Here is a 26,385-nt window from a genome sequence, read left to right on the forward strand (position 1 = left end):
GAAATTGTGGTACAGTGCATTCTCTTACTAATTTGTGTCTTTGTATTTTAAAGATAGAGAAGCTGAACCTATCAAAAAGTGGAAGGATTATTTCCTTTGAATACAGTTGTTTCTGTTCCTCTTCTTTGAGCAAGTAGGAGCAAGAGACTTAATTACAGCCAGAGTAACAGACAGCTTGGATTCTCTTTTGTGATCAATAGTTGGAGCATACTGGTAAATTTTCTCTATTAATACAAATCACTGAAACTCTCCTGCCCGCGTTCAAGCGGCTTCAAATGCCTGTTTTATTCTAAACAAGAACGAAAGTGTTCTTCAGTGGATGTGAGAACAAACCCTGACTTTTATGGGTCAAATATTGCTCATTTTATTCATACTGCTGCCCTCAATGGAATGACTCATCCAGACACAGCGAGAAAAATCTAACCCTGGGTAGCTGGCACTAAGGGTGAAGCTGATTTGAGGATCTTCTTCGAGGGGATTTTCTTTCTGTAACACTCAGTTTTGGGCCTCCCCATGGATGGCAGAGGAAGTAGGAAGAATACCCAAATTGCCTGGTTTGTCTCAATGCAGGGTAAACTCCTTGTCTTGGCTTGCTGAAGCTCCCTCAATGCGCGGGTGTCCTGTAGCAGAGAGCTCCCCAGCTGCCATTGCACTTGGGCTCCAGGGATGTGAGGAGCTGGAGAGGAGAAGGAGGAGAGGCCCTGTTTCCCTTCCTATGATCTTATAAAAAGCCTATAAAAGTACTAAGATAATTTTCAAAACTCAGGCTTTGGAAAGATGAGAGGACAACTATGTTAAATTGCATAGGAGAGAAGATCCTGGGATAAATGTCCCACAGTACATAAACCCATGACCACACGCTGGTCCTGAGCTACAGCTTTTGTGACAAAACTTTTTCTTCAAGTACCTAGTGATCTGTTCATGAAGGAACATTTGTCCAGGTTCACTGTTTCTGGTTAGCTCACTTGGACGCACAGTAATGGCACAAGGGGCAATACGCTCTGATCTCAGCAGGGAAAGATGCTTAAACATGCTCTAGTTCTGGACTGTGCCTGTGAAGTGCCCAACACTCTGACCTGATCCTGTAACTCAGGTTGAGCAGCCTTCCTGAGTCTCGTCCAACAAAATGTAGTTTTTCTGTTGAACATATACGTAAATAAACATACTAAATTCAAAGTAATTAATGCTGTAAAGAAAATTAATTAAATTAAATAAATCATGAACAGCTGCAACAATGACTAATGCTGTTCAAAATCAGATTTGGGCATTGTCTTCACTGCTGTAGTAATTCTGACTCATTTGGGTAAACCCGAATAAAATGTCAAAGGTATTTCATTGGGAGCTGTGGTTTCACTTGCTCTTTCCATTATACTGGGTGCTGCTCACATAAAGCTCTGTTGCCACATGCAGTGTGTGAGCCTCTGGATAGATGAGAATCAGAAGAATGCATTTGTTTAAAAAAAGGCCATAAACTTATCAGGAAAGGAATAAATCAGAAACTGCAGGAGTATTTTTTTTTTTAAAGTCTATTATGATTGAAATGGCTTAAAGCACTTGACATTTAAAGTTTGACTTTATATGGCAAAACATAAATCTTAACAGCTTTTGTTTTTTGATGGTTTCATGCTGGCAAAAAATCAGACACATCACAGCCGAAGTAGGTATGATCTAGATAAGATGCATCTTTGCATAGAGTCTTTTGGAAGATTTGTGTCCCAAACTGATCAAACCTAAAAATTTTGTTGCTGGGAACACGTTAAAGAGAGAAGAGTTTTTTGAAAGCCCAGCAAGTTGCTCGGTGACTTGACAAAGGATCTTCCACTCAAATCACACCATCTTCATTGTCACTACTATACTCAGGCATCTGAAGCACTGTGTGGGCACTGGGGAGCTGGGCTCACTTGCACTCCGTGGGGGCACCTTTTGGGGGTAGGAGAAAAGCCATTCAGGTGTTTTATCCTGTTTGCAGCCACTCTCCCAGTCTGGGGTTAGAGAGAGAAGCTGGGCCATTGCGTGTTTCTTTGCCTGTCATTGTGCATGATTTCTAGCCTCTTCCCTACAAGACACTGGATTATTTGAGTTTAGTGGGGGAAACCCGGCAGGCTGCTGAGCATCTTTGGTGCTCAAGAGGTATTTGACTGGAAAAAAAAGCCACCCACCTAATGTCTCCCCATCAGAAATTGTTTGCTTTCCCTTCTGCTTAATCAGAGTATGAAATTATTGAAATGATTATGCAAAACTCTCCTCCTTAAACTTTAAAATAGATCTCTTTTCTTGCCAAGGAGCATAAACTCTGAACAATTGGCTGGCCCTCAAATAATGCCCATAAAGAATGATACCTTTTTTTATTGACACTAATTATAGATCCATTATGCCCTTCATATTACTTTGAGAGCCTGCAGCAGCCTTAATAAAACTGATTTCAGCTGAGCTATGTTGTAGGGGAGAATGGGCTATTGTAACTCTGGCTGAATTGCTGCACCAGGGGATGGAGCCTTTATGTGAAAGCAGAACCATTTCACCAGCCCCTGGAACAGAGTCACCTCTGATAGCCAAGACAGCACCCATATGGGCAACCAATGACAACTTAATAGTGGAGAAAGGAGCAATGGGAAAAGGACATTGGGACAAAGTTCTACCCTTTCAGGAGATGTAGGGAGATCTTTCATCTCCCTGCTAAGCAGCCAGGTTCCCGGTTCTTTGGATCTTCTTTCAAAGACTGCTCAGCCTGCCAGCTGCAATGAATTCAGCAAGTGTTACTGAGACATGAAAGAGAGAATATTTTCCTTCAAGGATTCGGACTCATGGGACTAGGGAGTCAATGCCTAGTGTTTGGCCTCCAAAGTAATTTGGTTTTGTTAGGAAAAAACTTGGTCTTTGTTTGAAAAAGAAAAAGAGAAAGAAAAAGAAAAAGAAAAAGAAAAAGAAAAAGAAAAAGAAAAAGAAAAAGAAAAAGAAAAAGAAAAAGAAAAAGAAAAAGAAAAAGAAAAAGAAAAAGAAAAAGAAAAAGAAAAAGAAAAAGAAAAAGAAAAAGAAAGAGAGAGAGAGAAAGAGAAAGAGAAAGAAAGAGAGAGAAAGAGAGAAAGAGAGAAAGAGAGAAAGAGAGAAAGAGAGAAAGAGAGAAAGAGAGAGAGAAAGAGAGAGAGAAAGAAAGAGAGAGAAAGAGAGAAAGAGAGAAAGAGAGAAAGAGAGAGAGAGAGAGAGAGAAAGAGAGAGAGAGAGAGAAAGAAAGAAAGAAAGAAAGAAAGAAAGAGAAAGAAAGAAAGAAAGAAAGAAAGAAAGAAAGAAAGAAAGAAAGAAAGAGAGAGAGAGAGAGAGAGAGAGAGAAAGAGAGAAAGAGAGAAAGAGAGAAAGAAAGAAAGAAAGAAAGAAAGAAAGAAAGAAAGAAAGAAAGAAAGAAAGAAAGAAAGAAAGAAAGAAAGAAAGAAAGAAAGAAAAAGAAAGAAAGAAAGAGAGAGAGAGAAAGAGAGAAAGAGAGAAAGAGAAAGAGAGAAAGAAAGAAAGAAAGAAAGAAAGAAAGAAAGAAAGAAAGAAAGAAAGAAAGAAAGAGAGAGAAAGAAAGAGAAAGAGAGAAAGAGAGAAAGAGAGAGAGAAAAAAAAGAAAGAAAGAAAGAAAGAAAGAAAGAAAGAAAGAAAGAAAGAAAGAAAGAAAGAAAGAAAGAAAGAAAGAAAAAGAAAGAAAGAAAGAAAGAAAGAAAGAAAGAAAGAAAGAAAGAAAGAAAGAAAGAAAGAAAGAAAGAAAGAAAGAAAGAAAGAAAGAAAGAAAGAAAGAAAGAAAGATACTTGGAAGTGCTTAGCAACAGCCTGTAGCCAACCGACTGTGAGACTGGGAGTCAGCCAGCCTGGGCTTGAGCTTCACCCCTGCTGAATAATCCTCTGTGCCACCTTAGTCAAGTCTTTTGTCTCGTTTGCATCTCTCTCCCTTGCCCTCTGGTGCTAAACTGCCCAGAGGCATTCGGCAAAGGGGAGCTCTGTCCCAGTGATGTATTACTGCTGTTTACTCACAGGCCTGATTGTGAGCTGTGCTTTCTGTCAGCTTTCTATCATCTTTCCAAGAGCAGTCACCCAATGGAGCTCCAAACTGCCGAGAAGAAAAAGGGCATATTACTGAGATATTTTATTGTTTCACCTTGTATTATAAAATATTTATTTCAGTGGTACTGTCAGATGCCCTGACATGAAGAATGACATCCTCCATCTCAGGCATTCACTGTATTTGTATTTCATACTACTGTTTTTAATACAAAAGTGCTCTTCTTGTGCCTATAATGAGAAATAAATCAAATAAAGGTCTTATGTTAAGGGACGATGGTGGTGTGGCTGCTTAACATTTTAGGAAAGATGGAAGGAAAAGATATTGAACCAATTGTGGTGCTTGCTTTGATCTGATCATGGTGATTGATAATACAGATTGTCAAACTAGATGAGCTTATGAAAGGATATAAATGTGTTTTTTATTGAACAAAATAATATTCCAGAAAAGGTTCTTTCAAAGGCAGCAAGCTCTTTAATTACAGCATTCAGAAGCATTGCTTGATCACTGTAAATAGGCTGCTTTATTCTGGGTTCTGCTAAAATGTTGCTTTGGGAGGTTTTTTGCATTATATTGCATACATCTTTCTCAAAATGTTCTGTTCTCAAGGCTACTTGATTTACATTTTCAAAGAGCTACATTTTCTTTGTGACTTGAGTGGGAAGAACCAAGTTATTGTTGTACAACAACAAATAAGTGTTTAAAACATGCATTTTAATTTTATTTTTCAATATATTGTGTGAGGGGGTCCGCATTACACAGCTGAAGTAAAATCTCTCAGGGTCACCTTGTCACAAAGTGGGAAATTTCAAAATGTTTTAAGATTAATTATCATGGCTTCTAATGGAAAAAGAACTTTTATTATCCTTTTTGAAAGCTATGCAGTTTCCTTGGCTCCCATTTACCAGCACAAATATTTGCTGCAAGTGCCTAGGTAACATTTTTCTTGTCTGAATGTAATCTTCATTGTATTATTCCAGGCAAACTGCCAAGCAATGGCTAAAATCAGGGCCAAAGCAATCTAGTTACAGACAAATATGTAATTAAAATCAATACTGTATGTGCAATTGCACCCCCAAAAATGTAGCTGGCAGATTTTAATTTTTAATTTTTTTTTTAAATTCTAGTATCAATAAAAAATGAGGCTTCTGCAATCATGATCTCAGTCAGTTAGCAATCATCCACCCAAACTCCCAACCTCATAATCTTTCAACCTCTTGGCCTATTTCAGATAAATCTGGTAATATATATTTTACTGTTGACAAGCTGTTAAAAGTTGGTCTCTGATGTCTTTAATTGCATGGAAAATGTGGTGGCATAACTCCATTATTCCTTGGTTATATGACCTCTCTATCCAACTTCTCCTCTGCAAATAAAAAGTACTACCCTGTGGTCCTTACTGGTAGTATTACAAAGCATTTTGTTTGCCAGTGGATTATCTACCCATGTTAATTTCTTTGAGGGTAGGACAATGAGCTCCGTTGATTTTAATTTTCTTGGGGGGTTTTGTGGTATCACTCTGTTGCAGATATTGACTGAAATAGTCATTAAATATTCTTCAACAACAGGGTTTTTTTGAGAGCTTTAGCCCCTTAACTGCTCCATTTAGTGCATGGGGGAAAGGCTGTGGATGTTGCCTAGTGAGACCCCAGGAAAGCCTTTGGCACAGTCTCTCACAGCATTCTCTCAGGAAAGTTGGGAACCCACAGCTTGGACAAGTGTACTCATCACTGAATATAAAACTGGCTGGATGGCCAAGCCCAGAGATAGGTGGTGAAAGAATGATAGAAAGACAATGAGGTGCTGGAGCAGCACCTCAATCTTAGAAAAGAAAATTTTAGAAAAGAAAGAGCAACTGACCAGCACTTATGGGAATATCCTGGTCTGCAATTATATCTAAGTTTTTTATATGGATATCAAGTGAAAGTCAGAAAAATAACATTTGGATTCAGGTTTTGAACAAACCAAAATGTAAAGGTTCAGTTCATCTTCTTATAGAGAACATGGTCAGCTGTTGAGTTTGGATACAGTTTTGAATATAATCTGAAATGTATTTGTGGTGGCCTCAGAGAAGCATGCCCAGAGAAGTAAAACAGAGCTGGTGAAAGGGACTGAACATAAATCCTATGAAGAGCAGCTGAGGGAGCTGGGGAATTTAAGCCTGGAGAAAATGAGGCTAAGGGGAAACCTTATCACTCTCTAAAACTACCTAAAAGAAGGCTGTGGTGAGGGTCATTCCCTTCCCCCAGGCAACCAGTGACATAATGAGGGAAAATGGCCTCAAGGAGTGCCAGGGGAGACTCATCTCAAAAACTGGGAAAAAACGTGTTCACTGAAAGAGTGGTTAAGCATTGGAACAGGCTGCCCAGGGAAATGGTGGAGTCATTATACCTGGAAGTATTAAAAGAGTGAGTAGACATGGCACTTCAAGTAAGCAGCAGCCAGCCTCCTGGGATGCGAGCTGTAGCAATTTCTATAGAGACAGCTGAGTTAGTCTGTGCTGAATTGCTAAGGGACTGAAGAGAGCAAACAACTATGTACTGTTTTTACAATAAGAAATTTTTATCGTTCTTTTTTGTTAAAAGGTAGCAACTCTCTTGGTCTTCTGCTCAGAACCAGAATTGTTGAAAGTGTGCTTAAACAGCATGTTTCTTCACCTGGCCCTGGTTGATATTTTTGTGACACTATAATCCAGAATATCTCTGAGTTAGTCATCATCCTGGTGTGCAGCAGAAGGCCTGCTGGTGAGTTTGAGGTCTAAGTAAAGCAAAGTCCTTAAGCCTGTATAGGATCCTCAGCAAGGGAAAGCAGGGGATGTTGTCCCATCCAGCCTATGAAAAGCATTTTCCAGACGGTTTTTTAACTTTATTTTTTCAATCAAGATTCCTTCTCTAGAGGGTTAAAACCTTACAGCTTCTTCAGGGAAGCTGAGGATTTTCTGGTGTCCATCTCAGTTTTTGAGAGTATCGCACAAGCCACCAACAGCTTTGTCTGGATGTGTATTCACAACAGAGCACACTTAACCAGAGTTACTCTCCATCATTCTCCTGTTGTTTTGCCTTGAGGCTTTGGGTAGATTTAGGCTAAAACAAGAATAAGGTATGCTCAGGCTGGGCTCCCAGTGGCTTCTTTTGAGGTCTAGGAGATAGTCAAGTGCTTATCATTTGCAAGTGCTGCAGTAGAGTTAATAAATAGATCACAGACTCAGTAAGAGATGGCTATCAGCCCAGGCTATATTCAGGACTAGAGTTATTCTTGAATGAACACTAGGAAGATCAGTCAGCTAATAGTTGTGGTTTTTTTGGTGTGACACCTGGGTGGGAAAAAGAAAGCTAAGCTGTATTTTTTTTCTTTTCTTCCCACCAGCTACAAGGAAAGCTGTAAAGAGTGTTGCCCTTCAAGGGAAGGCAGCTCAGCCAGAAATTAGGCCTTCTCAATTATTGATTGCAACTATGTATCCAGAGGTCAGGTTTTAAATATTTCTCATTGCCTGATACCATTCTGTTTACTTAGGTAGGAAAAAAAGAAAAAAAATGGAAAGGAAAAAAAAAAAGGCCACTTTAAAGGGAAGAAGATGTAAGTAAGGGCTTAGAGCAATTGTGGGAAGGAAAATCTGTCTTCTCAGAGGAGGTAAAGCAAAGGGCGAAATTAACTGTGAGAACCCTTTGGCGAAGGGAAAAATGGAAATGAGAAAGAAAGTATTTTAAGTAGCTGAACAATATTAGTAGGAGAGCATAAGAAAATACATTCACCAATGCATTAGGAGTGGAAATAAGAACAATGTTTCTCACCAAAAAAAACCTTTGAGATAAGATTTCAGGACAGGCACGTCCACATCACTTCAGAACAGATCTTGTTTAGTTTTTGGGAGGAAATGCATGGAAGAATGGAAGCTAGTATTAAAGTCAACATTTCTGATGTTCTGTGTTCAATGCAATTCTATCTACAAATGGAACACATGTTCACTGCATTGCCTTTATATGTAGTTGATTGATCTCACGCCCCAAAACTTCTGCTAATCTCCTACAGAGACCAGGAGGAATTTTTCTTCTTCTGCATAACTTGGTTTTCGACTTTTTTGGCTTTACACTTCTCCCTGTGCGTCTGCTTCTGAAACAGTAAATGTTGATCACAACTAGAATAGAGAAGGGAGGACTGGTTTTGGCAGGACAAGATACAGTTCCAGGTTTTGCTGAGGAAGTGCTGAAACACGTGGCTGGATTGCTTTGTTCTTTTCTCAAAGTTCTGAACATGACAGACAGAAAAGGAATTTATTGCTGCCAGATCAGAATCAGTGTGCTCATTTCAACATGGGACAGGGATTGCCATTGTTAATTTGCCAGTTTTCCAATTTCCTGTGCTTTCTTAAGATCTTCTATTATCACAGGAAGCTCAAATGCTGGTTGCACTTGAGTGTCTCCTGTCCTCTCCCTGGGCACTTTCAAGGGTCTGTGAGTTTTTGTCTCCTGCTGTAGTCTGTTGTTTCCTATGGGATATGCTATGCCCTGTGCTGCGCAGAGGCACCTTTAGTGCCTGAGCTCCACTGCTGACTGGTTTCAGGAGACAGCTCCTGACAAACTGGTAATCCTATGCTCTACCTCTACCTATTTTGATCTGATAATTTGGAAGTGTAGATTCTTCATATCTTGTACTCTTTGCGTGTATTTGAGAACTATGTGCAAACAGAGCTGATTGGCCACTGAAGTCACAAGATGGTTTTTCTCATGACCCTGAGGAAGTAAAAGAAAATTCAGTTAATTATCACAAGATAAGTATTATTTAATATAGTTTAAGTATTATTTTTGTTTTCACTTAAAGAGGTAAAGACACCTGACAAAGTGAGAAAAAGCTAAATAATTTTTTTTTTCCTTTTGTATTTCTTTTCAGGCTCCGTCTATGAGATGTTTGGAAATGAATGCTCCCTGTCAACAGGAGAAGTCATTAAAGTTATTGGCTTCAAAATTAATAAGCTCATAGCAAGTATCTGTGAGAATAATGAAGTCAGCCAGTTTTCAGACAAAGTGGAATTACCACTAAATTTTCCTGGTACAGTATTTCATGTTTTTGAGGAATTATAACCCTGAGTAATCACCTTTGTTGATTTTATTGATTTGCTGTCTTGATTGATATTTGAGGTTACAACTCAGCTGTCAAGAATACAGTTTTATCAGATGATACAAGACACAGTCAACTAATTTTTAAATTTCAACTCTTACAGTCCTTTCTCAAACCTGGATAGAAATGAGTAATATTATAAAGTTTTGTGGTAGTGCTTTCTACACTTGGAGTCCCTTGGTGTAAGAATTACAACAAAAATCTTCTTTTCATTTACTTATTACTTTGCCAAACCCTGTCTGAGCTGAAATCTTCCTTGTTGTGTTCTCAAACTATGATTTATTTACCATTACTACATCTGTATTTTATTATTTTGGGTACCAAATATTTTCAATATTTTGTTTTCAATGCTGCTCTTATTTTAATGATTTATTTTAACCCTGGTGGCCAGAGTGGCTGCTCCGTGCTTGGAAACAAGATTAGAGGGTAATGGATGTTTTCTTCTGCTTAAAAAACCTCTTTAATTGTTCTATAGAGAAACCCAAATACATTCATATTTTGGACAATGGACTTGAAATTGGGCACGTGGTACTGACTTGTTACTTGAACGGTATCTTCCTCTCTTCATGTTGCCTTGTTAAGGAGAGCTGGCCAAGTACTGAAACCCCGTACTAGTTCATCATGCATCATATTTATTAATTTTTGAATTTTTCTCTCATCTCAGTTCCTCTACTGTTAGGGCCCAGCAGCATTGAACAGGGAAGTGAATAAAGCACAGAAAGAGAAGTGCGTATCCCATGTGGGTATCCCATGAGTGAGAAGTGGAGGAGGCAAACAATGTTAGGAAAATGGTAGAGAAGGTTTGACCTCAGAGCAGGACAGAAGTATGAAGATTTTTCGTGCAAAATCAGAGACTGGAGGCAGGTGCAGCTGGTTTCAGCAGCAGAGGAAGACACCACCCACCCACAAGTTTGCAAGTAGGACATTTCCTGTGCTGGGAGTCTTGCAGGCAGCAGAGGTAATGGGAGCCCCTTGGGGAGAGGAGATGAACAAGCTGGAAAACTGCATGAGGCAGGCAGTGGGAGTGGGACGGAGTCTGGGGCAGAAGTTGTGGGACACCTGCAGAAAGAAACAGTGGTACAGAGCACACAAAGAACATAACAGGCTTCAAGAGTCTGAGATTGTGCCCAGAACTCACTCTGGCCATCACTCTAGCTAATGGACTGAAAGAGGCTACAGTTTTGTATGAAAAAAAACCCAAACCAAAACGAAACAACCAAACCCTAGATATTTAATTAACACTGTATCGTACTCAAAGCACATGGGAAATTAAACTGATGCTTCATGGGGAACATAATAGGAGTGTTTTCTAGTGTTTGAGTGCTTGACTTAATCACCTCTTTGATGCTCTTCTAAAGTCTTGCTGAGTACGCCAGACTGTGTGCATGTGCATGTATAGGGTTTAGGTTATGCCAGTATCCAAGATGGGATGTGCTTTTTCTGCAGAGGGAGACAAGACGCACTTCTTGAAACAAATAAAATATAAAAGTCCATGAAAATGAAATGCTTCATCTGAATTCTACAGAAAAATATTTTCTGCTATGCCTTTATTTGCCATCTCTAAAATACAAATTTCTCTCTGAAACAGTTGTGTATATATAACATTCCCCCCACAGTAAAGCCACAATTTACCTTCATGTTTTTCTTATCCTTTGAATCAGAACGGTTTCTATGACCACTTATTAAAAGACTTTTTTGGAATGCCAATTCCAAGCACTAGTAGGGCCCAGACGTAGAGATCAAAGACCTTTTAATTATCTGTGGCTATCTAGAGATATTGAAATACACTCTCCTGTGAACTCTCAAGATAATTGGTATTTTTCTTGTAATCCAAGTTTCTCTGATATTATTAGAATTTCTTCTATCTCTAAAATACATACACCAATAGAAATATATTCTAAATCTTGATTGGCAGATGAGGTTGAACATTTGAATCCTAAAATATTGAGCACAACAAAGTGATAAAAGTAATCCTAAATTTATTAATGTTGAAAGTCCTGATCGTTAGAACAGAAAGACTCGGGCTTTCAAATACTTGAACCTGGTGAATCAGGATTTATTTGCATTCAACTGATCAGTTTTACAACTTGGCATTTGGATGCTGTTGCCCTACTGAGCACATTTTCAAATTCGATCTAATCACTACAATTTTCATGCATAGTTATGAACTCTCCCAACCAGTGTTCTAGAAAACTGGGTTATTTCACTTGAAAAATAAATTCAGAGTTCATTTTCCTGAAATTTGTCATTATTATCCTCCACATGATGGGTATTACCGAACAGCAGCACTGAAGAGGGGCATAATGACACTTCTTATTAGCCCAACAGGGAGTACCTTTTTCCTGTTTTTCTCTGTATATGTACTCTTATGTATTCAAGAGCTATTTGGTAAGACGTAAATTTGTCATTTAGTTTTTAGCTGATGAATGATGAATGATTCTGCCCTGCAGAGTCAAGATTTCCCAGTCTCTTGCTCTTTCTTGACCCTTTTCCTTTTCATTTTATTACATACACATGCTAAGCCCTAACTGAAACTATGTACATGACACATGGCTTGCCCCCATCTCCTGAACAATGCACAGAACTGAATTGCAGATGATCTTCTTCATGCTGCCTTTGACTTAATTCAATAAAAATATCCACAGGTCTCTGGGAGGCTGACCCTGTATTTACATTGTATGTGCAGTACTCTCTTGCCTGTGTTGATGCAAAGAAATATTTTTCTTTGATACTCTTCTCCATTTCCTTTGCCATGAGTTCTTTTGCATGCCATGGGCCCATGTATCCTTCCACTGCGTGCATGATGGCACAAATAAGCAATGCCCCTATTTAGGTTACTCTGGGGATAGTGGCTCTGAGAGTGAAGAACATTGGCTTTAAACAACACTTACTCTTTGTCTTTCTGAGTGTATTTGCAGTTTTCAGAACTCCTTTTTTCTGCTCTGGCAAATCAGATCCTTGATAAAGGCCTAATCTGCCCTTTGCATTAGTGAAACCGTCATAACCGCAAGTTCACTATCTGTGTTATTTCATTTTATCCTCATTCTAATTTGTTCTTTCTCATGCCTCAGAGGGCCAGGCTATTCTTTCTCTGCTCATACACTGGGTAAAAAAAAATAGAAGTCTGCTGTTACTGTAGACACTTCAATGGCTACATCTAACCACATTTTGAACTACAATTTCCCCTACGAGCAAATTAGCAGACAGGTAATTTGCACAACAGCTGAATTGTTTGCCAGCTCAAATGATTACATTTCATTCTGTTGTATTCCTTCTTCTGCAAAAAGCATTACTGGACTGCCCCTGTTCTCATGAGGTCCCTGGCTGTTGCTGCTGCTCATTCCTACACGGTCTGACAGACAGAGCATGACTGCCCCTCTGTGTACTCATCTGCAAGTCAAAAGACAGGACACTTGTCAGTGACCACACAATACATCCCTGGAAGAACAGGGGTTAGGCATTAAAAGGCTCATCTCAGTATTAGGTGAGGGAGATCTGGCTTTTGGAACAGGATGAGGGGAAGAGGATGCTGAAGAAGTAGAGGTAGAGAGTGGCTTTTGGAGGTGGGGGAAAAGAGAAATAGCAATTAATTCATGTCCAGAGAAGGCAGAAAATGTGCTCTTCCCAATCTCTTGCCTTACTTGGGGTACGGAAACTGCTAGTCTGGGACAGATGATTTCCTCTGCTCTTCTTTCTTCGTTGAAGGCTGCTTGCTATTCTCCTAGGCAAGCCTAGCTATCGGTTTTCTCAGCTTTCTGTGGGGAAAAGAGAGTAAAATACTCCTTTCCTTCAGGACTCTAATTAAGACTGAAAATAGGAAATCTATAAAGCTCCAGGGTGGTGCATTTTACACCACAGCCAGTAGAAGAGAGCTGCATATACTGTTCTGTAAAAAGGTGGTAAAAATATCTTTCTATCAAAACATGCTTTCCCATAGCACGTTCAATCTTGTGATCCTCTGGCTAAGTTTTCTCTCCTATACCAGTGAAATGATTTTCTCAGAATCTCAAACTCTCTGCCTCAACTTGTACAGCAATTAGTAAAACTTCTTGAAAAGATGGGCTGATGATGTTTGGGTCTTACTAATCATCATATTATGTCTAGGCAGACACTTCACCTAGTGAAATGTCACTAGATACAGAGGCTTCATGGAGTGGAATGGATATATTTTCCTGCAGGATTATTATATATGCTTATAGTTCTTCTAGTATGACTGTTTTATTTTCCCCAAAACCATTGGACAGCAGTACAGTTTGGTTGTAGACCAGATTTCTTTTAGAAGGTGTATCTATAGGAGCAATAATGCCAGATCTTGATAAACCAGATGGACTTTTTTCCAAATTTGTTATTTCCATCTGTCTTTTCCCCTTACAGTCCACCAAGATCTCTTGGGAAAGTCTAAGTGAATTTGATTCAGTCGTTTTAAGGTTTATGAAAAAGTACAAAAATATTTTTGTTTGACCTCAAAATGTCCAAATTTTAGCATCTCAAACTTGCCATATGTCTCCTCCTCCTGGAGGTTTCCTTGCTATCTTAGATTTGGAAAACATTTGTTTTTGCAGTTTGATTCACAGTGATTTTAGTAAAGCTCTGAATTGTTCCAGATAATATTGTTTGCTGGTTTTTGTGGTTTTGTTTTGGTTTTTACATATATACAGTGTCAAGTAGAGAATTTATGAGAACCATGGCAGAATATGGCCGTGACTTCCACACAACATACCAAAATAGCCTTTTACATATTTACCTATGTTCCGTATAGAGAGAAATGCATGGAATTTTGCATGTTCATAGCCACTCAGAGGTGGCTGTTAGGTGTCTTCATGTCAGGAGTCTTATCAATACAGAAGCTAAGTATGCAAGGCCACACGGCTCTTCTCCTGCCTAAGCAAGCATTCTGTCACCAAAATTAAGAGAACGAGCAGAACAGAAGGCAAACATTTTTCTGCTCCCATTCTTGACAAAGCCAGTCTGCCCGGGCCAAGGGGATAATCAGGTGTCTAGTTTTCTATGAAATCTGATAATTATGCTTCCATACGACACCTGCTTTACAACCTGAGATGTTCATCGGTTTGCTGCTGAAATAGATGCCTTCCAAATAACTTTGTAGGCACAGTAAAATTAGTAGCCTGAGACTATTGTCAAACTCACGGAAGAGAGGCATGTTTCTCATACCTGTACATTGGCTAATATTTTCAACTGGAAGAGGTTTTTAGGATAGTTTATGGAGGCTTTTCAATGCAATTTGAAGGAGTCTGTGGGGTGCATAATTTTCTCCTGTATCACAGATGGGTAAGCAGAGTTACTGCCTTTGGGACACATCGTAATTACGCTGAATATCCTTTTAAATGAAGAATATTCCTATTTGCTTTCCCCCAGCACTGCCAGGAGATAACACCCTTCTTGTGCTTCCAAAGCATGATACTAGAACACTGTTTATCTTTTCCACTGTTTAAGTTTGTCACTGGTGCCTTGTCACAGTAATACTTCCTAAATGCTGAAGAACCTGTTTGTGTTGATCTGCACTGACATGCTCCAGTGGTGATTGGACTGTGGTAGACAGCTTCCTTGCTAATAATGGTGTTAAAAATGGCAGTGAGAAACATTACAAATATCAGTGGGAAAGAAATGTGTGTTGAAGTTGTACTTTGTACATTCATGTGTGTGCCTTCCTTGCAGCCCAGGGAAAAGCCTGGAGGTTTTCCTGCAGGTTTTCCTGCAGTGAGGACATATATGTGGAGGATGCATTGGCACAAGGGTAAATATTTCACACAGGGAAAGCTGGCTGTCATACAGACAATTGCGAAGGCACAGAACTGCAGAAAGAAGTTGCATTGGCACAACTGGTGACTATTTCTGCAGCAGATCAATTGGGCAATATTACTTCTTAGGCTGCTGACAGGCCCTCAGAGATGTTAGTTCCCAGAGTTATTAGTTTGTCCACATGGGACAAACACAACCAAACATCCCCAATCTGGAGATTAATTCAGGTAAAGCTACTCAACAGATAGAATCTTAATTAAGTCTCCTTTAACAAGAGTGGTACTAAAGTTAAAAAGTGAAAGTAAGGGGTTTTGTTACTGTAAAGCCAGAATCACAGCAATCCTGTAGTTAGAACACCCCCTCCCAAAAAAAAAAATAAAATAAAATAAAATAAAAATTAAAGGCTGTCTTTTAAAGAAATACAATCTTAGGGACACTTCGTTACCATGCAGAGTCCTCAGTTGCGTTGATTATGGCTAGAAATGAAAGTCAGTAAGGGAAAATGTGTGGAAGAAAATAAGCACCTTGCTTATTTTTAAGAGAAGCAATATCCCCTGATTCAACTTGTTAAACAGTCCCTCAATAGGGGGAGGTCTAGAAAAGGAAACAAGTGTCTTCCCAAGATCCAACAGCAACTGTGTGCTCTAGCAGCATCCTATCTTACTGAGATCCAGGTATCTGCTGGGACATCCTGCACTTGGTTGGGGACAGTTGGGTAGGACATTTAAAACCTTGCAGACACGGCTTAAACTACTCATGAGATCTGAAGCTGCCTTAAAAGTGTCTTTAGTGGTACCAACCAGGCTCCTTGATTCCCCATCCCATACTTCCTCCTTAACAGCCAAAATGGGAATGCCATCTCTATGTTCCAGAGGGGTCAATAGTGAGGAGGAGCGAGGCCGTAGGATTTTTCCTGGCAGACAAAGGGAGAAAAGCTGCAGTATCTCCAGGGAGCTTGGCTCCTTTGTCGTTGTAGCTGTAGCTATTGGTTTATTTGTGGCTAGCACACTTGGCCTAGAAATAACCTCAATTCTCAGTCATATTCACTCAAAAGTAAACCTTTGTCAATGCCTGTCTCAGGAAGGTGCACTGCAGTTCCATAAGGCAGCATTCACAATGCTGCAACACCTTGTGAAGACAGCTGAATCACACAGTTCATCTAAGACCTGATTTTTAGTCCTCTCAACCCTCTGGTTCATCTTTATGAAAACCCTCACGCAAATATAGAAATATACACATTTTTCTTGCAATGGAAACTCCTAATGAGACAGATCCAAAGGGCGTGATTAACATGAAGTAATAATGTCCCTAGGAGATAGGGAAGCTCAGATACAGCTTCTGCCTTGCAGAAATTCAGCATTTTAATTGCCTCGTTATTGCTGGAGTGCTACAACACCCAGACTTTGAATTAATCCAGCTGGTGGATGGGGCTATCAGATACGCAAAAATCTATTTGCTCTTTCTTATCTGTAGGTGCTACTCTTTCATTTGGGATGCATCTTTAAACACACTTAGTCCAGGAATTCCCAGTCCGCTCTTTCTTATCTATAGGTGCTACTCTTTCATTTGGGATGCATTTTTAAACACGCTTGGTCTAGGCATTCCCAGTCTGTGTGTGGAAGGTTACGTAGTACTGATGTTTAGACAAGAAACTTATCCTGCATGAACTGATCACATTAATGTGGTGTTTCCTCATACCACATCTACATTTAGCTCTCAAAGGCTGGTTTTCTGAGAAGACAGATAGGAATTCAGGATAATTTTTCTTTTTTCTGCGGCAAAGGAAAATTTTACTGTGGACTAAGAATGCTGGATGCCAGAAGCTGGATGCATGGCAGAAACGGTTAATTCCAGCTGCCTACAGATTGTACCACGCAGCTGATATTATCTCTATAGAATCGTATTTCTAGCAATCGAGCTAATCTATGAGTTACTTGATGTGCTTTGCTCCCCATTTTTATAACATTCACAGTCTAAAATTTGGCATGACTTGCTTTGTGTATTTCCCTTTTTATAATGCAAGTTTTTTGTTCTTAGGTCTTTATAAGATTGTGGCAGATAAGACTCCATATGCCAGCATTGAAGAAATTGCAAGAAAAGTCTCTATTGGGCCAACAAGGTTTGGCCATCCTTGTTTCTACAGCGCCAAGGATATAAAACTGGCAAACTTCACTATCGAACATGATGAGCAGATCACCTTCAACTCAGTGGAAGAGGTCTATGGAACAATGGCTGTGAACTGTGTTGTGGTCAGAAATAACCAGTGTCATTCCTTTACTTTGCCCCTTTCGCAAGAAGGAGAATTCTACGAGTGTGAAGATGACCAGATATACACCCTAAAAGAGATTGCAGAATGGAAAATCCCTAAGTGTAGAAACCGGATTGTTAAACTTTCCAATACTTTACATATATGGGAATCCTCTAATCTGCTTCCTGAGAATTTTGATGGCTGTTTGATTCTCATGCCTGTCTATGAAGTGCAGGCAGTAATGAAATGTAAGTAGGAATTAAAATCAGTGTTCTGTTAAACTTGGTGTAGCAAAGTAGAAAAGTACACTTAAATACACAACATTTTCTTAAAATAGCCATGAAAGATTCAGTTTGTTGAAAATCCCTTATCCATATTTACCACTAATGTTTGTTTCAAGAGGGAGAAAGATAAAACTAATATTTCCTTTAGTATTTCTTTATCATATGTTAGTTCAGATTAATACCTTGCATTTTTTTCTGTTGCCATTTTGTTGATCACTACAATTAAATCCTCACTGGATATATATTTGTAGTGGTTTCACATTCACCAAATTTTATTTGCCAACTGGGAGATAGGATTTTGGGAGAAAAAGGCAAAACAGACCCCAACTTAAAACAGATAGGTTTTATTAACATACACTAAGAGAAGAAAATAAGAAAAGAAAAAAACCACAAATTTATTTCTAAACCTACCCTTCTCCCGCTCCTAACTGTTCATTTTCTACAAACAATGGAAAGAGGCAAAACTCAAAACTCCAGGTCAGTACCAGTTATAAAATAGTCATTCATTCAGTCTTTGAGAGAGAGAATCTCTCCTGATTTGTTCTGGTAACTTTCCACAAGAGAAATAGTCTGCTTGTGGCTTCCAACTCACACAGAATCAGCCCACCCAAGAAACCCCTGCAGTTGTGGAACCTCCCATACCACGTTGCCTTTCCTGTGACTACATATGGGCTGTAGACTCACGTATATATTGGGGTGGCACTTTTAAAGATAAATAGCTTCAAAGGCAAAGGATTCTCCAACTCAAGGAACAGAAATGTCTTCTCACTTCTTCACTGGCGAGGGCTTCTTATCTCTCTCTGTTCAAACCTCTCATGGAATCACCCAAATCACAGCTTCTAATTCAATAGTCACGCAGTCCGTCACAGATACCTTTGTACAAATCCACAAGTCATATCCCCAATTCATATTGTCCATGATTTAAAGGATTATTCTAGCATAATACAGTCTGTTACCATAACCCATAGGAGATTTTCCGCCTAGAACCAAGGCAACTTGTCATCTCTTTCAACTAAAACAGTAACTCTTCCTTTTCTGACTTTGAGATCTCCATATTGTCCCTTTACATGTCTCCAATTTGGCTGTCTCTCTTACTAAGAAAAAGGTTAGGGCTTTGGAAATTTCATCTGTGCCAAGAAAGAGTTACATTTGCCCAAGTTTTCTTTTCTCCGGGCAGTGGCTGACTTCAAGGCCATGTGGGCGAGGCTAATGGGGGAATGGGGGAAAGAATCTCACACCGATCAGAGCAGCTCGGAGCAGCTTGGGCAGTCAGGGATCTCAGCTGCAGCCTCCATGCCCACCCCTGGCAGCCAAAGGGGGCCCAGAGACATAGACAGACCCAGGGCCAGCTAACCCCCACAGGGCGGAGCAGCATGGCCTTGCCAGCCTGGGCGGCTCATCAGAGCTCTACTACCTTCTCCAGCCAGATTTAAGCCTGGGTCCTCCAGAGGTGTGGACAACACTCCTATTGGTCAGCCAGAGTCCATCTCCAGCCTTACATCTGTGCTAAACCACCACCATATTGCATAGCAAAAAGGTTGAGCTTAGGAATTCCATTCAGTTCCCAGATTCTCTTTCTTTGTGTCTTAGGATTCGGCCACGGAGGAGCTACTTGATCATTTATGGGTGTTCTAGGAGATAGGAAATAAATAGGGACATATATGTTGCAATACACTTAATTACCATTTACTTTTCAGAATGAGGAGGTCACAGAAAGGAAAATGATAAAATTTTCTTCTGTTGCAGTAACAAATATCAATTGAATATAAACACAAAATATCATGGACAATTTCTGAAACCTGTAGGCTTGAGGAAACTGAAAAATTAGAAAATCAATCTCTTTAAGGATTTGTGCTCTGAGATTTTATTTTTAAAAACTCCAAAATATCTATGGCACTAGTTGTTCTAGTTGTTCCACCAAAACATTGGTACAGCTGGATTCTGATTGCAGGATACTAGCTCAGCTTTTAGGAAGGTTTGGCTGCTTGTTGCATTTGCTAGAAGCAAACCAATGAACTCCATAGCATTGAATCCTAACAGAAATATGCCATTCATGAGGATATTAAGCAGGAAATCTTTTACAATTGAGCATTTCTCTGTTGAATTATGTAAGCAAGTGGAAAAAAGACAAAGAAATAGAAGTGGGCAGAGACTGTTTACACAAGATTCCATAGTTGTTATATGCTTATCATAAGACATTCAGCTGTGCTTGCTATGTGTTTTAATGTGTGAGTTTGGAAAATATAACTTCACAAGATAAAGTACTCTATTTGTTCTAACTCTAGCTAGATTTAGGGATCTAGCTCATCTCCCGAAGCTCGATTAACTCAGGTGAATTGCTATATCCACTTAGATATATGTGCAGAATCAATAGGAATTTAATGTCCCTGGAAACCTTCAGAAGATTTGGAAATATTTGGTATTCACTTGTCTTCCAATCAATTTTTCCAGTAAGGATTGTATTTTTTGTTTTTATTTTAAGTTTCATGATGTTCTCGACATTTAAGAAGCATTGCATACGTCCTAAATAACTATTCAATGCAAACTTGAAAAGTAGGATTCATGGTACATGAATAAGTACTTTCTTGTGGACCATGAAAATGGATTTTCACCATTTTTAGGAGAACTATAAATAGACACAAGATAAAGTATGAGAAATACTATCCACTATAAAAACAAGATTCCTGATAACTGGGGTAACTGATTACATTTTCACAGGCTATGAGCAGGAATCCTCTATACTTCTCATTATTAATAATGAACAAGTTCTGTGTGTGGAACTCATACAAATGCCCATAGAAAGTTTCATTTTTACCATTCATTTTCCTTTGTTGTCTTTTCCTTGTAGTGCTTAGGATGTTTATCACCTCAAAGTGTCAATGTGACAAAAGCAGAGTTGGAACAGACTCTGAATCACTGTCATAGAACCCTGTTGTTATAAAATAAATCTGATACCAACTTTTCAGTATAAAATATTGGTCTGTCCTGCTACAAGGAAGTGTGAATCCAGAATATACTATTCCTTTGTGTAGGTCTGTGCAGAATAAGTCTTATTGAAGAGAGTCATTAAATATTATTTGCTTGTTAAATTTTACTGCTTTGGTCAGTGATCTGTGGTGTCACTGACTTGGAGCCAAGTTCTTAAACGAGTCTTAATTACATAGTCAGCTTTGTTCTTGGAAGTTTTGCATTCAAAATTTTGGAAGTTCAGTTGTGGTAAAAGAGCTGTTGCTCCTTGTCAGGTTGTTAAATTCAATAACTCAGTTCTGATGGTGAATAAAACCAGGTGATGCAGAAAAAGTTGCAACAGTTCCAGAGAGGAACATAATATTAAAATGTCTTAATTTGTAAAAATGACTTAGTCTTAGTTATACAAAGGCATTGCCGTTTTTGTTAAGTGATATTATTTCCTAATAATTACAGATGTTTTAATTATTCATATAAATATCAAATACCTTCTGTCTCCCAGTTTGACCATAGCAGCAACATGTTGTTAATGGATCCAAGAGCAATTTATTTATTAAAAATGTTTCCCCACTCATTTCTTTAGAGAAACTCTAAGCTGCTATGAAATAAAAGAATAAAAATACAGCATGCACCCAAGAGTTTGAGAAGATAAACAACTGATTAAACTTGGAGGTGCTGTGGGGAAAATAATGAACTAGACTTTTCTTTTTCTTAAACTTTGTGGTCACTTGCACACCTTATTCTCTCTCTTCATTTTTGTGCCCCATGCATATCTGACAACCATATCTCTCAAATTACAACAATTAGACTTTGGCTGGTCCTGTTAGTGGTGCACATTTGCACATGGACACGCACACCGCGGGGAAGGTACTTTTAGTATCTGGCCAACAGGATGTGTATTTTATTTCAATGTCAGTTTGAAAACAAAACCAAATATATTTCTTCTTCTTTTCAGCTAGAAAGGACATCGTTCATATCCTCTCAGATCTGGATGTTGAGGTCAAGGATGTAACAGACTGTTACGATATTGGCTCTTTCCTTCAGCCATTTTCTTTGGAAGATATATTTGAGAGAACAAGCAAAGAATTTCCTATGGTTGCTGAGATAATGGAAGGGCCTTCAGGAAGCCAAAAACCTTATAACTTACTGTCTACAGGGAAAGAGATTGTCATCCACAAAAAGTACCAGGCAGCAAGAGTCCTAGCCTCTGAGATGAGAAGTGATCCCTCCAAAAGACATTATTTAATCCCTATGAGCTACAAAGGAAAGTTCAAGAGAAGACCTCGGGAGTTTCCAACTGCCTATGACTTAGAGATAGCAAGAAGTGAAAAAGAACATCTTCATGTTGTAGCAACCAAAGCCTTTACTTCCCCTCATAAAGAGCTTTGTTCTGTTTCAGTTGGAGATCAATTTCTAGTTCAACAATGCCAGACTAGTGAAGTTCTGTATGAGGGAAGAAAGAAACTCATAGATGCTTTAGCCTGTGAGCAGATACTAAGTGATTCATATAAAAAAGTGCTCCTCCCTATGTACATGGAAGGTGGCTTTGTGGAAGTGATCCATGACAAGAAACAGTACTACCTTTCTGAGATTTGCAAAGAATTCCATTTGCCTTTTAATGTCAAAGTGTCCGTGAGGGACCTTTCCATCGAGAAGGATGTCTTGGCTGCCGCGCCTGGTCTGCAGTTTGAAGAAGAAATCACAGACTCTTACTTGCTGATCAGTAGTGCCAGCAGCCCAGTGGAGAGCTGGGAGATCCCCGTGTATCGCTCAAACATGTTGGTCCATTTGCTCAGCAAAGATGTCCAGACAGTTGTACTGCCTGTGACTAGGACAACAGTGGAAGAGATCAGCAAAGAGGAATACTATATGTTGCGAAGATATGAAAACCTAACCCTTCATCCACCACCCAGGCCTCCCAAAAAGCCAACAACAGCACCACCACCTAGTTTTGCAGTGCCTAAGCAAGGTGTGTCTGATGTACTACAGGCTCCAAAGGTAAGGTGTCCTGTCTTGTCTTTGAGTGTCTTACAACCACAGGTCATGTTCTGTGGGTTTTAAGTCTTCATTTCACTGTTGTATCCTTATGGCATGTACACAGATGGCTCTCAGCTCCCTGTAATAGGCAAATTAGCCACTACAGGCAGGAATGGCTAAAATCTCGAGTGTGTGTTAATTGATCCATGAAAAACAACGGAACCATGCCGAGTCACAGCAGAAATCTTGGCTGTATAATTTTGCATGGATAATCCTTTACTGCACCATTGTAAAAGTGAAGGGAGAGATTTGAAGTGACTGTATTTAAATCTTTATTAAGGGGAAGCATATGTTTTCATGATGTAAAGATAATTTTGCTCAGCTGGAAATTGCAGAATTAAGTTCACAGAGAGACAGGTTGTATTGAAATTTTTGAATTCATTGCTTTGCACTCACCCAAGTGGGAAATAGGTTTGGAATTTAAAAAAAAAAAAAAAGTGCAGTTGTTTTAGAATAGAATTTGATGTTGAAAAAGAAGTTCCCCTTCTAGGACAATTTTCTTCATCTTTAAGACAATGCATTTTTTCATTAATCTTTGTGTTGGGTCTGGCTGAGGTGGAGTTGATTCTCTTCACACCAGTCTGTAAAGTATTTTTTTTAATTTTTGATTTAATCAGGGTTGGTAACACACCAGTCTTCTGGCTATTTTACAGCCATGCATCCACAGCATCAAGCCCTTCTTGATTTCCCAGTCTTCCCCAAGGAACTTGCCTGTGGTTGGGCAAAAGGCTGGGAGATGACACAGATAGGGGAGTTGGCTCCAGCTGACCAAAGGGATATTCCATGACACATAATACCGTCTTCAGCAATAAAAACTGAGGGAGTGATTTGCTTAGGAAGGCAGCCATAACTCAGAGACTGATCAGACAGCAGTCTGCTTGTGGGAGGTGGTGAGTGACTGCCTTTTCATCACTATTTTGTTGGGTTTTCCCCTTTTTTCTTCATTTATTAAGGTGTCTTTATCTGAACCCATGAGTTTTCTTGCTTTTGCTTTTACTATTCTCTCCCATGAAGAGATCATCATCCTGATGTCTGGGTGGACTGAGCACCCTGTGTTGCAATTGCTATGCTTTAAAGACAAAGTAACTCATATAATTATATATTGGGGGATTCAGAGGAAGTTCTTTTTTTTATGTGTTTGTATGAAACTAAACTTAAATTGCAACCACTCTGAAAGGGCAGCATTTGTGAGTACATCTGCCTGCTGGAGGTGTTCCTCCTCTCATTCCTCAATTCCAAGACCACATGCAGGTCCAAAGCTCCACACAGATCCTGGGAGATGGTTACAACAGTCTATAGGATAATTACAGGAGAATGGATATGGTGGCTCCCTAAGATAAGGGTACTACAAAAAAAAAAAAAAAAAAAAAAAAAAAAAAAGATGTGTGATTTTCTCCTGTCTTTACTATGGAAGTGTCGTTTCTTCTAATTTTAAGAATGAACATTGAGCATCTTAAATAAGACATCCTGTTGTGCAAGGAAGTATACATGAGAAACTTGTCCATGGAGCTAGCAGGCAAGTAATCACCCTGGTACTGGCCAGGGGTAAAGAACTGGGGGAAAATTCCCTAAAGCTGTGTTTCTGGTCTATTTGTACCCTTGTCAGGAGGATTCAAACCTCCTGCAGTTACTGATGGCTGTGTGTGCAGAAAAGGTGGATGCTGACTCCAGATCATGCAGAAGAGAATATTTTCCTGAAGTAAGAAGAGAGCAGTAAGGACAGAAGAGGGATGAGCTGAGGCTCTTTTCCACATTCATGAGTGAGAGTAACCTTAGACTGCAGCTGTCCAGACAAAGGAGATAATTTAAACACTGTTTCAGAAGACCCTTTTTAATTTCTGGTGGGGGGCAGGTAGGTGCCTGTTATAAATAAATAATAAACTGCAGTCAGAATGCTTGGAGTTAGGCATATTGTAAATCTCCTCCCTTGGGAAGGTGAAACAAGTAGAGACCCCTTATTCACTAGATTAAACATCCTGAGCTGTAACATATTGCATTTGAAGTCACACAGAATGCATTATCTTTTCTAACCTGAGCACCATGAGTCCTCTGAGAAGACGTGGATGGTAGCAGTTAGGGTCTCCCTTGTCCCCTCTGCAGTGCTAGGGGAGATCCTATTTTCTTTTAAAACGTATCAGGAATGTCTGAAGGTTCAGAAAGTCAGAAACTGTGCCAAACTGATAAATAGCCATCTTTGCATATTTTGTGACTATGTATAGGCTTATTTGCATAAATAACAGATGAGCGTCCTAATGAGCGGAGCTTAAACCTGACAAGGTGGCAGCCTGGGATAAACTTTAGTGCTGCATGAGTTGCCACTCTTCTGCAGGCAGCTCCCTGCCTGGTGCTTGGGGAGTTCTGGCTGCTTGATGGAGAATGGTTTCCTTGCACACCAGTTGGGAAGCTCTGCTTGGTTTGGAGCTCCAGGATAAAATGCTGCTGCTGCTGCATGGGTCCACAGAAGACTAAGATCTGTCTGTTTTTTGCCAGTACCTAGGATTATCTGCAAGTGAGGGTCACCTTTAGCTACAGATTGTGCTTTGATCACCTCAGCTCGCAGCAAGGCTGTGAGGGCAGAAAGGCTCCAGCTGTCTCTTCCTGCTGTTCTCTGACCTTGGTAAGGAAACTCTGGGCCCAGGAGCAGGACTGCATACTTCACTGCGTACTTTTGGTCATGTGAGTCACTGGATTGCATGAGACTGCCATCCAGCATAGACTGGAACCTCAGATGAGTGTGAGAACTGCCTCTGCTTATGTGGAAGGTGCAACACTGCAGAGACATGGATGTCTACACAGTTCAGCAAAGCCCACAAACAGCAGATGAATTCTCAAATGTGATACAGCTGTATTAACCAAGCACTTTACCCAGTCTCTTCATAGGGCTAATTAAGTTGGCTCAGCTCCTGCTGATGCAACTTTCACCTCCAGAACCTGGGATCTCTCCTCTCCCCTCCACAGCACAGCATTTCCTTTTCCCTCTCATATGAACATTTTGTTTGCATAAAAAACATCCAGACCACATATGTTTGCAATTTTTTATTACTTGCTAATTGAGTTTAAAAAGACAAACCTCAAGAAAATCCATGTAAACTAAACAAATGAAAAAAAAATAGCTTGAATTTAATGAAGAAAATAATCTTGTACTTCATACAGCAGATACCCGTCTAATATTACTAGCTGACAGCAGATATCCAACAGCCAATACCTCTACCCACAAGCAGTCCCAGCTGAGGACAGGAATGACATAACAACTTGTATCCTCTGTCTCATGGTAAAATGCATTATAAAATTCACCAAAAATCTACATTCTTTTTACTGAATCATTGGAATGACTTTCAGAGGGGGTTTTAACTGACATGTAGAATTAAATGGTCATTCAGTTTCTGATTTGAGAGCTTTTCTAGAAAGTGAGAATGACCTAATAAAATCATATAAGTCAGTGCTACTGATTTGAGAATGGAGCATCTCACCCTCTTGCCAAGTTGTTCCTGGAGAGAAGTTCTTGTGGGAGTACTCAGTCAGGACCTCACTTTCTTGAAATGAAAATTCACATAAAGGGAGCAACCCAGATGTGTCTGTTTGTCACCTGCTCAGAAACCTGCTGTTTCCTCCCTTTCAAGAGGATTCAAGCAGTAAAAGCTCTCTAGCTTTCTTTTTGCTTATCAGTTTTAGCAGTGAATATCCTACACATTTAAGAAGGTGTTAATCTATGTCCCTTAATGGTTTTGTATTAAATTGAAACAAAGGGTCCACACCAAATATTGCTAAATGCAGTCTTAATCAATGCATGGAAAGCCACAATTTAGCCTTGTGTTCCTAAGACCATAAGGGCACTGCTTAAGGCACAAAAAAGGCAGTATTTCATTCCTGAGAAGAGGTAAGAGAGGTTAGCTCTATCCAGTGCTATTATCAATGGTCTGTTTAGTCATGTATCTAACCTG

At 39.5% G+C, this 26,385-nt stretch overlaps 1 protein-coding gene across 2 annotated transcripts in view; it reads left to right on the forward strand.

Annotated features, from left to right (window-relative positions):
- The window catches only part of THEMIS (thymocyte selection associated), an 80,956-nt gene that overhangs the window by 6,000 nt on the left and 48,571 nt on the right, over window positions 1-26,385 (forward strand). For both annotated transcript variants that reach the window (XM_066179222.1, XM_066179223.1), the window contains exons 2-4: window positions 8,921-9,079; window positions 16,946-17,404; window positions 21,363-22,405. In XM_066179222.1, the coding sequence (XP_066035319.1) occupies window positions 8,921-9,079; window positions 16,946-17,404; window positions 21,363-22,405 (1,661 nt within the window). The remainder of the gene's footprint in view (window positions 1-8,920; window positions 9,080-16,945; window positions 17,405-21,362; window positions 22,406-26,385) is intronic.

This window comes from Chamaea fasciata, unplaced genomic scaffold (assembly GCF_029207755.1).
Source record: "Chamaea fasciata isolate MVZ Bird 193981 ecotype frontalis unplaced genomic scaffold, bChaFas1.0.hap1 SCAF_3, whole genome shotgun sequence".
Classification (NCBI taxonomy): Eukaryota; Metazoa; Chordata; class Aves; order Passeriformes; family Sylviidae; genus Chamaea; species Chamaea fasciata.